This window comes from Micromesistius poutassou (genome assembly GCF_964030765.1).
Source record: "Micromesistius poutassou genome assembly, contig: SCAFFOLD_3793, whole genome shotgun sequence".
NCBI lineage: Eukaryota > Metazoa > Chordata > Actinopteri > Gadiformes > Gadidae > Micromesistius > Micromesistius poutassou.
In genome coordinates, this window is record NW_028178876.1 from 17,501 (window position 1) to 28,957 (window position 11,457).

At 48.6% G+C, this 11,457-nt stretch overlaps 1 protein-coding gene across 1 annotated transcript in view; it reads right to left on the reverse strand.

Moving 5' to 3' along the window:
- Nucleotides 1-11,188, reverse strand: part of lrig1 (leucine-rich repeats and immunoglobulin-like domains 1) — a gene marked incomplete at its 5' end in the record, with an annotated part of 23,396 nt that extends 12,208 nt beyond the window's left edge. Inside the window, 6 exons of the mRNA XM_084490090.1 lie at nucleotides 838-981; nucleotides 2,635-2,778; nucleotides 3,272-3,415; nucleotides 5,165-5,308; nucleotides 5,556-5,693; nucleotides 11,114-11,188. Of these exons, the coding sequence (XP_084346216.1) occupies nucleotides 838-981; nucleotides 2,635-2,778; nucleotides 3,272-3,415; nucleotides 5,165-5,308; nucleotides 5,556-5,693; nucleotides 11,114-11,188 (789 nt within the window). The remainder of the gene's footprint in view (nucleotides 1-837; nucleotides 982-2,634; nucleotides 2,779-3,271; nucleotides 3,416-5,164; nucleotides 5,309-5,555; nucleotides 5,694-11,113) is intronic.
- Between the last annotated feature and the right edge of the window lie 269 nt (nucleotides 11,189-11,457).

Genomic DNA, 11,457 nt, shown 5'->3' on the forward strand with positions numbered 1-11,457 from the left:
GTTTGCAGGCAAACTGTTCCCTCTTTCTCGGAAGCTGCATTCCCTCTGTATCCAGCCAACTGGATAGCCAGTGTGATGTGTAGCAGTGGAAGAGGTCCTGCTGAATGCATGGCCTTTCACCATGCTGACAGAGCCTGTCTAGTGAGCACAAGCACAGCCTCCTTCCTAATGGCTCTCCCCCAGGAGAACAGCCTCAGCCAAGATGACTTTAGGTTAGAAACCATCATTAACAAGTCAAACAGCTCCCCCCCTTCGCCAAAACCTTTCTCCTGGCATTTTCCCCCTACTAAGTCACTCTCTTTTCTGCATTTGATTCTTTTCATCGCCTATTCTACATTTCCGTGCAACGGTTTGGAACAGAGAGGGGACAGAAAACTCCCAACGTGCTTTTCATGGCACTAAACAAAACCGGTGTCCGGTGTTCAAGCATGAGGAGACATGTGCATCCAAGTCCGTTACCAACGGACAGAGGGAAAAAAATGTGAATGAAATAAAAGGTCCAATTGAATCAGCGGCATATGGGACCACACAAAAGTGGCGAGCCATTGAATAAACTGGAATGTAAATGAGATGAAACGGCCAAAACCCTGGTCGCCCTCGAGAAGTGAACCAGCCTGCTGACTAAAACCAATTAGGCCCCATAGGCCCCATATTAACTATCACCCTGCGGGCCAGGCCAATATTAAAAACCTCTCAACTTTCACTGCACCCGAGAGGCATATTTCTCGCCCTATTAGCAGCAAGGGCAAGGTTTGTTTTGGGTGGATGGCGGTGGTGGAGGTGCTGGTGCTGGGGAAGGCAAGGGTGCGTGTGTGCGGCTGGCTGGTGGGTACTTACAGATTACGCAGAGACTTGAGGCCTCGGAAGGAACCCTCAGCGACGTGGCTGATGGAGTTGTGTCCCAGACGCAGGCTATGGAGATCTCCCAGCACGGCCAGACTGCCCTCGTCCAGACGGGTCAAGTTATTGTACGACAGATTCCTGGAGAGAGAGAGAGAGAGAGGGAGAGGCAGAGTCAGACTAGGAGGGAGGCCGAGAGAGAGAGAGGCGGAACCGAGACACACAGAGACAGACAGCGCACGAGTGGGGGAAAAATGAGTGTAGCGAAGAAACATAGTGTGAGGTCTGGAAGAGGGAGACAGGTTGGCAGCAAACCGGGGTAACGGAGACTCCGTTAAGAAAGGGTTTCCTCGTAGTTGCAGTCTACTGGCCACTAAGCTGATGCTTTTTTCCAGCAGGACTTTACCACGAGACATCTGAAAATGGACCGCCCGATATTCGACAATAATGAATAATGATTCCATGTCCTCTTTATGTGTCCGCAACTGCAGTTCTAAAGTGTGTGGTAAACTGTCATAACCATGGAAACATCAGATCTCTTTTGTGATCAAATAAACTGAGTGGATTAGGAGTGTTAAAAGGTCTGGATTAGAAATGACTGCAAAAGGATAGATCCTCTGTATGCCCCATGGGCTGGTCCGTTGATGGTTGGTCGTTTACTTTGAAAGCAGTGCCAAGTGAGTAAATTCTACCAAGCACTTTTTGTTGAGAGCTTGTGATGGCTTCTAAACTCGATTCTGCATTGGTAAACCTTACATTTAGCAGGATTGGGATGCAGTCCTTTCGCAGGCCAAGTTTGAACCTTTTTTAAAAGGTCAGAAAGCCGTGTGAAGTCTGTTCACACCCACATAACATTGCGTTGTTTTGATTTCCATTCATACCAAAAACACAAAAGATCAACCATGGTACCAGACTTTAAATACGTTAACACACCTGAGACTGAGACAAAACACTTCCCCATGTGTTTTGTTATTTAACAAGGATGAACTCAGTATTATAGGCGCTGTGCGTTTTATTGCCCTCTCTATGGCCCTTGGCTGCATGTGTTTGGTGCCCAGACTTTTGACTCTGCTTGACTGCTCACGTGGAGAAACACTGAGCCCAGACTGGTTGCAATGCACTAACTAGCTGCCCACACACACACCGACCAGACTGGAAGGGTAATGTCACATCATTGGATTCTGAAATTAAAATAAAATTATAAAATTGTATTACAGGACTGGCGAAAAGAGAGAGAGAGAGAATGATGCAGGCCCTAGTTGCAGACCCAGATGCACACCCAGGGGCGAACAAAGGAAAGAAGACAACACTTTGGGCCTCGTCGTAGTTTCAGTTTAGTTGCAAGAAGCAAACAAATTGGGCACCTAAGAACCGGTGCTCAACAAAATGCAGCACTTGACCACGTGACGGTGAAAAGCTGGGAGAGATGTCAGATAAGGAGCTCCCCTGATCATGGGGACAAAGAGCGCTGGGGTGATTCTTCAGGTGCCGTTACTGCAACACAAACGGCGCAGGATTACAAACCAGTTTGCTTAACCCCGCCAACACCACCACGCCTCGGAGCTGCAACAAAAACTCTTGTCGGAGGGCTAAGTACCTCTGAGCTCAGGTCTAATTATGGGATAAACAGGCTTATCTGGAGGCTTCTAGACCTTCCACTGCAGATAACATATGATCTGTCAGGCGACGTCTAAGGCCCAAAATCTTTTTAGATACGGTTTGGGGTAGGAGCTGTGAGGTGGAACAGAAAGGTATAAATATATATATATATATAAGAATAAATGTTAAACGTACAATTCCCGGAGCTTCTGGCAGAACTTCCACCCGTCCGGGTTGATGTGGGCTATGGAGTTGTTGCTGAGGAAGAGCTGCTGCAGGGAGCTCAGGCCGTACAGCGAGCCGCTGTTCACCTCCCTCAGGCTGTTGTAGTCCAGGTGACTGTGGAGCAGGTGCAGGGCCGGTTAGCATACACATTTATATCTACGTCATTCTATGGTCAACAGTAGGTCAGCAACGTTTCTTTTTACGTCATTAAAAGGTGTTGCGTGAGGCATCTTGCGTAGGGGTGCCTACAGGTAGATTGCAGACTTTGTGGTTGGAACCCAGAACCTTTTGGCAGGGAGTCAGACCCTAACCATTGTACTACCCTAGTGCATGGTACCCATATCTTTCAATGACAAACCACAATACATCAAGGACTTTGAGGATCACTCGGATTACCACCGGTTATGCTAAGAAAACAAAAAAGACTTTGGCGATCCCATCTCCAACCATGGGAACGTCTGTGGTTGGCTGCCGGTTTGAGCAGCCTCACCTGGCCTGGGTGAGCCTGATCAGACTCAGGGGCTGAGTGAGGCGGCACACCTGCGGTAGTTCATTGGAATAGGGTTAACCTGCCCTCCACCACACACATGCTCCACAAATCACTCACAGGATCTTCATCTTGGCCAGGTCCCAGAAGGCGCCGTCCGTCAGCTTGCTGATGTTGTTCCGCTGCAGCTTGAGCACCTCCAGACTGGAGAGGCCCTGGAAGGTCAGCCCTTCTATCTGACGGATGCGGTTCCTGTTCAGCTCACTGCAGGGGAAACACATGCACAGACACACCGAGAGTGGATTAACAAAAGAGGACGAGGGAAGAAAGAAACCTCTAGGAGGTGTGTTGATGATACTTATTCTCTATGGGAATGAAACCATCTTACTGTAGAGCGAGGCCAAAAATCAACCGCCACCTATTGACTGCTCTGTGTATCCAACAGCCTATCCCGGCTGTGGAATGCTGTGCCCTCATGCTGCCTCTGCATCCATCACACCTTAGTCAAACCCGGAGAATCCCTCGACATACACGTTGCACTTTGAGGAGGTGCTTTTTTTTTGGGTGCTTGCGAGCACCTGGCCTACAGCAGCATTCCTGGGCTGTAGCTGTATTTCCTCCACCTGTGGCACTCAGGGGCCCACTGGTGTTTGTTTGTGTGCGTGTGCGCATGTGTGTGTGTGTGTGTGCGACACCGAAGTCCCTCCAGCGCATGAACACGGCTTCATAAATCCAGACGGGGGTCAAGTTGAGGACAGAGCAAGAATGCGAAAAGGCTGATATTTGTTGTGGTGAACGGAGACATGAAAAAGATGAAATGTGAGAAGATGACAGGTTTCTGATAAACACAGTTTCTCTTCCCTCCACCTTGTCAAAAGAGTCAGCCCTCTACTGCGTGTCAAGTTCAACCCATACACCAGGTGCACGTGTGTGGGTGTGAATGTATGCATGCATCATTGTGTGTGTGCGTGCATGAGGGATGTAATGGCCCCTGGCACGGGGAGCATAAACATCCATTCCACACAGACTCTTTTGTGTGCGGCGTGTATGGCCACCAGCGTTGGCAGATACAGTGTCACTAGGGGGCCACCTGTCCCACAAAGGGCACCTGAAGCAACCGCTGGAGCTATAGAAGAAGCTTTTTACATGTGTGCCTTTTCATAGGGCTAGAGAATGAAGGTGTTGAGCTACGGATGGGTCTTGGCGCTACACGCTGGGCCCGGAGGCGTGTTGGTTGGATGGGAGGCTGTGGGGAGTGGGGGGTGGGGGTGGGGGTGGTGGACTGGGACAATGGATCCCGGGTCAGGGAAGGAGAGCACAGCTCGCAGGGATGTGGAGGTGAGGCTGTAAATCACCTGCAGTACGCCGTGTTTACCCAGGCGGACACCCCCAGACATGTAGCTCAACACTAATGGGGTTCTGAATGTTAAACACACAGCGCTAGATAAACACGCCAGCACCACCTCCTCTTCCCTTTTAAAACCGCCAACCGTTTCCTTAGACTCAGTGAGCCCGCAGTCGTGTTTATCTATCCATCTTCTTCTTTATGTATATATATTTTTGTATTCTTTATTCTTTGCCAGAAACCCCTGCAACTGTAAACATTATAAACCACTTGTTGTAGATGCAGAGGAGAGAGAGAGGAGGAAAGGAGAATTCCCTTTTTCCCCCATTGTCACCGGGTGTTTATTGGTTATTTTACAGCCAAACCTAATCAACGTTATTTCCTCTCCAGCTGAATTGTGTTTCTCAGATGTTCCAACCAACAGAAAGCCTGCAGCAGGCCGACACACAGCTGCCTAGCGTGTTTTCACTTTTCTTCTCTTTTTTTTTCCTAATCCAATGGAGGCCTGAAGAATTGGATTACGGTCTGAAGTGCCCTTTCTTTCTCCCACACTAATGACCTTTGTTTTATTTGCCATTCCCCTTTAAGAGAAGAGAGTCCAGCTCTGCTTCCTGGGTGAGCATAGGCTTTACAACGGCGTAAATAAAACCTGTGTGTCGGGTACTCACAGCTGGGTGAGGCCGGGCAGCTGGAAGGCCCGTACCGGGACCTGGCCGATCCGGTTCCTGCTCAGTCTGAGCGCCTGCAGCGTGGACCCTAGGTGGTCCAGAGACCCCAATTCCAACACATTGATCTTGTTGCTGCTCAGGTACCTGCAACAAAGAATGGTTAGGATCAGGGCCTGTGTGTCATCACTCTCACATTGGTAGGACCACCAATGGAAAAAAACCCTTGGAATAGGTCGGGATTATCAAAAAGGTAAGCAGGCAAGGAAACAACATCTATTAAATAGGACTCAATATCGCATTGGGTGGGAAATGGATACAGTGGGTGAGTGTGTTACAATGCCTCATTGCCTCATGTAGATGAGCTGCAAGGCTCCACTGAGCTTGTACTCACAGGTCTTTGATTCGGAGGCCCGCGGGGAAGCAGTGAGTGCGCAGCTCAGTGATATCATTGTTGCTGAGGTCCAGGGTTTCCACCGACACCAGCTCTCTGGTCCTGGTGCCATCGATGCTGCGGATCTTATTATGATGTCTGGAAAAACAGAGCAGAAATGGTCCATCGTTAGCCCTTTTCTGCCATTACCATTAGCCATCGTTATTCTTTTTTTCCAGGACGTCGAGAACCAGCTGAAACACGCGATAATAATCACAACCCCGGTTCGCAAGTTTCCCAACTCCTCTTATGAGAAAACCCCACTCAACAAAACGTTCTTAGCTTCTGAGAACGGCCCTTGAGGAGCCAAGAGACTAGAGTACACAGTACAGAGTGGGTCTTGGGTTCTGGCAGCTAAACACACACACTCTAAAAGGCTTCCAAACAGAGGACTGGCCCTCTATAAACAACCACGTGGACACCTGAGCCATGGGTTTCCCTCCTCACAGCGTCTTCTCCGGAGGACCCCGGAGGATTTAGGACTCACTGAGCACTTGAGACCACGATGGATCATGGAGATAACTTATTGAGCGATTCTCAAGAGAGTCTGCGTAACGTCCGTTTGCTGATGACCATTTCCGACCAAAGGATTAGAACTACCATTTAAACCCAAAAGACTACAGTCAATGTTGTCGTATATGCTAAGCTTTACCATTTCAAAAAAAAGAGACAACGGACCGATTTATGACATCTTTCCATCTGCATACGCACTTAAGTATGTATACTTTATAGTACATTTTCTCACGCCTTTATCACAGACTCCTTTCAAAAATGTGTTTTAATATCAACAACTCAAGCTGTGGGGAGGGGGGGGGGGGGGTTCGTTTGTACTTGACTCTGTGTTGGGGAAATGCAGATAACGCAAAGATTTGGAATCGATCGTAGTCTAATGTCCAATCAATGATGTGGGAACCTTCAGCGCTGAGCTCACACTAGTGGTGAGTGGAGTGCTGTTGTAGTGACAGCTGGCTGCTTATTGTCTCGACCCAATGAAACGGAGCTAACCAAACATGGCACAATGGTCGCTTTTAGGGTGTGATTCAGTGCCGGAAAAACTCTCTCCCATGTGGTCAGGTGGAATTTATCTGTAAACATTACACCAAATATAGAACCTTTCAATAATAACCGAGCTACATACTTCTAATTATTTAATGTAGAATAACTTCAAGGCTTCCAAGATCTCCACTCTAGTGTCCCTCTACGGGGGCCCGGAGTGGGACGAGGGGGGGGGGGGGACCAGGGACCAATCTGTCTCTGGTTCTGAGACAATTGCACATCGCTCCTATGACTGATATACAGGAAAGAACGCACACTTGAGAAGAAAGAAGGAAAGGAAGAAGGAACCAAAGAAAAGAAGGAAAGAAAGAAAAGAAAGCAAAGAAAGAAAATAATCCCAATCACGTCTCTCTGTTTACCTTGGAGACGGAGAGGATGGTGCAAGGAGGGGAGCACGGCCAACTATGGAGACACACGCACTGACACACAATGTGTCATCGTTTTGGAGCGCACACAAGCTCCATCGAAGTTTTATATAAAAAATGTTTGGCCAAATAAGTTATTTTGCCTGACCCTTGGTAAAGGCCCAAAGGTTAAGCAAAACCAAGAGAAACAAAAAGAACACTGAGGTTCAAGCGTGACGCAGCATTTACAAAACTTTCCATCGAGAGCTTGGATGCTGGTCAGATTGTGTGTATATATGTGTGTGTGTGTGTCTGTCTGCATGGCTGTGTGTCTATTCGTGCAAGCAGGTGTTCTACCAGTCAAACTCCATCAAAACAAGGTCAGTCCCTCCTTCCTTTCCAGCCCCCTCTCTCACACACACATTTACTTAGTGCCAGGGAGGAGGGGTCACTCCACAGTGGCCCACCTGAATAAACAGCACCGGAAATAGTTAAAGATGAGTTGGAGACAAACAAACAAGGAAAGGGACCTTCGTTCAAAGGGTGAGACTGAGAAGGACAGAGAGACAGAGAGACAGAGAGACAGAGAGAGAGAGAGAGAGAGAGAGATAAGGTCAACAGCTGGTGACCTTTGGTGGGAAAAACAGATCTATTTCAAACTGGTGGCCCCTCTCTCACTCTCCTCTCTTCTTTTTCTGTTTCTCAGTCCACACGGGCCAAATTCCTTCTTCACTTCCTCCATAGCCATCTCTCTCTCTATCTCTATCTCTCTCTCTCTCTCTCTCTTCTCTCTCTTCTCTCTCTCTCTCGCTCTCTCTCTCTCCCACACTCCGAGAGCAGCTGTGGAAGAGCAACAAAGAGCGCGCGCGAGAGAGAGAAAAAGTCCCAAGCGAACGTACGCTCACACAGACACAACAGTTGTGTTTATCAAAACAGTGATTATCACACGTCCAGCGATAGCTCAGCTCAACAAGAGTTCTGTGATGGCTGGAAGCGCTATTCACCATAAAACCCCATGTAGATCTTTATCAAAATAGGCCATTGGTCCTCCTGACACCTCTTTTGAAGACACATTAGCGCTGTACAGTATAGCGTCTGTTCAGATTGGTTTTCGTGTGCTCTTTTAGAGGAGGGGGCAATGGACTCCTTTGAATCCCGACACGGGGACAATAGCAGAATTATGTCACAGATCTGATCCGCCCGCAGGCCATATGATTTTATCTGGAGCGCCGTGGACGGCTTTCTCTTGAATGTCGCCTTGGCCCATCAGTGCACAAAGACCCACTTTGTGCTGCTCCGCTGTCACTTTGAAGCGGGTGGTTTTTTTTTTTTAAAAACCCTTCCTTCACAATTTCTCTTTTCCTTTTTCTCTTTTTGTAGACCTCCTGCTGGGAAGAGCATTCTGGGAGCCTGTGGGACACCAAGCCGGGCTGGCCAAGTGCATTTTGGGGCTGTGGGAGCTTGGCATACGGTCCTATGTCGGGCTGGTTTGTTTTGAAGCGAAAAGCTGTCAAGTCCTGGGGGTTGCGTTTTTGTTTTTTTTAGCAAATGCGTAAAGTCCCCGCTAAGGAGTTCCAGCCATGCCTCCTTCTGGCTTGGCCCTCAGATTGAGAGCTGAGCAAATTTGTACGAGGAACATAGATGGGAAAACACTGGTGACGATGCAGACTGCATAGAGATTAACGCTGTAAGTGGCTTATCTCCGCCCCATGAACTCCACCAGAATGAGGGGCGAGAGATCAAATGGATAAGGAGTGAGAGTGAGAGAAAATAAAGAAATAACAGAGAGAGAGAGGAAGAGAGAGCGAGAGACAACGAAAGCCAGAGAGATACTGTACAGAGAGGACGATCAGAAAAAAAGAAAGAGAGAGAGAGAACAGAACAGAAAAAAATAAAGAGAGAGAGAAGAATTGTCGAGCAACTGCTTCAGATCAAAATGACCAGCGCTCCAAAGTGGAGGCTCCAGCAGCAGCTTCTCCTCTGTGTCTTTGTGGGAACTAAGCGTGTGTGTGTGTGTGTGTGTGTGTGAGGAGGACATTATTCATCCTGTATGTCAGTGGCAGTCAGTCCCGTCCATCTGAATGATGAGCTCGGGCGACTTAAGTACAGAGACACTATCGGTCTGCCACATCTGAAGGGCTCTCTGTCTGCCCGAGAACCAAGAGAGAGTCCAAGGTTACAGATCTTCTCACTCTGCGAGTGTCTGTGCATGTGTTTCTGTGGGTCTCTGTGTGTGCGTGCCTGCGTTCTTCTTCCAAACCACTTGTCACGCACAAACCTGCAGTCGGACGGCATTCCAGCCGATCCTAGACCACAGCAAAGGAATTTGGTCTGCGACGCACTGCCACCCGTGCGGCTGCGTACGCCAAGGCACATTCGACACACACACACACACACACACACACACACACACACACACACACACACACACACACACACACACACACACACACACACACACACACACACACAGACACACACACACACACACACACACACACACACACACAAAAGGCGAGCCTGGAGTGCGTACACAACCCTACACACCAGATCTCTACTTCTCCCATCTCTCTCTCTCTCTCTCTCTCCCCCTGTCTCTCTCCCCCATATCCTGCCTTCACCGCATCCTCGTCCTCCTTCACAGCCACGCCTCTTTGTCCAACAGTCATGATGATGTCACGCTGACCCAACCGCTACTCCCTTACCGTCCCCCCAACACACGTACATACACACACACTCACTCCCCCCCCCCCCCCCCCCCCCCCACACACATGCTCCCTGTCACCCATTTTACAGTAAGCATTCTGATTGACAGCTGCAGCTGCAAGAGCTCCGATGGGCCTTCAGCTGTGCGGCTTCGTAAAGCTATGACCAACACCCCCTCCCCCACACACACACACACACACACACACTCAAACACACACACACACACACACACACACACCTTCTTTCTGCAGGCTTTCCCATAGCAACAGGCTATAAGTCAGGCCAAAAAAGACCACCATCCCACCCCTGCCCAACGACCAATCCCTTGCCTTGTAGAAAAAGAGCCAGAGAGGAATGGTGCAGGTAAAGGCAAACTCCTGCAGAGTAAACTTGAATAAGTCAAATATATCCACGCTGTTTGTATTTAAATAAACACTACAAAAGCTAGCATGGAAACTGAGTGTTGCACAAGGCTACCTTGAACTTCCCTTGTGACTAAACATGGGCGATGTCTGGACGACTTCTGAGAAAGAAGGCAGATGACACAGAGGGGGCCTGGGGGCTAACTAGCGGCATAGCGACGGTCGACAGCTGTGCGTTTTACTAGCAGGGTGAGGGCGAGCGCGCTAGTGAGGTGTAAAAGAAAATACACAGACTGTCTGGGTGGAATGGCTAGCGCACGCATAGCCAAGGGGTCTTTGCCTTGTTGCTTTCTGGTTGAATGGGAAGTTAGTATGTTCTGCAGCCACACACAAACGTGTGAAGAGAGCTGTTGGAGGCTGATAAACACAACATGCCCAGCGAGGTCCATGTCTTGGCCGCGTGTCAGTCATGACATTAACTGTGAGAATCAGATTAACCATTTGGTAATCATATAATCGAATTTAACAAAAAAAAAAAATCTGATCTTCTACATTATCCTCAAGAGGAATAAGAAGGGTTCACTTCTCTGTGTGCTTTAAAACGCGCAACACACGCACATTAACATTTTTGACAAATTGTTTGACACACAAACACATATGTGCTGCAGTGCCCCAACCCAAATAGGGCAGTAAATCTAAGCAGGAGGCCAGTAAGGTCCAACAGAAAGGATTTTACTAGGAGGAGGCAGCAGCAATGGCAGCACGTCATGGGAACCGAGTCACACGGGAACAGTCCAACCCGTACATGACTGGTCAGTTGCTTGACCACACACTCACTGCTGCCAACACTTCTGCTGGCATTAGTGCCAGCAAGGCCCACAGGGACCAGGAGGTGGGGGGGGGCGGAGGACTTTTGTGTTTTATCCACGGCCTCCTCAAACTGTCCAAAGGATCGCCCCACAAAAGATCATTTATGGTTAATTCCAAATGGGGTCATCAAACAATGTGAAGAAAATGGCAGGAAACAGGCATTAAGTGGGACAGTACTCACAGGTAGAGCAATGCAATCTTGGAGGCCGCCTGTCCCAACTCTGGTATGGAGGTCAGTTCATTGTGATCCAGACGCCTGAAAATAAATACAAAAAAATGGAGTGTAAGACAACTACACAATTATTAATTCAAAAGCATCTACCTAAAAGGGAATTACAACTGCGACCAATCAAAACGTCCCATACATATGCGACATGTCTGGTGGTGCGTGAGCGAGTGACAGGTCATCCCCTTTCCAGAAAAACCTTAAATAACATGAAGGTGAAACATGTCTCTGCCACGTATGTCACCGTGTCTGGTCCTGCCTGCCATGGATGTGTGTGTGTGTGTGTGTGTGTGTGTGTG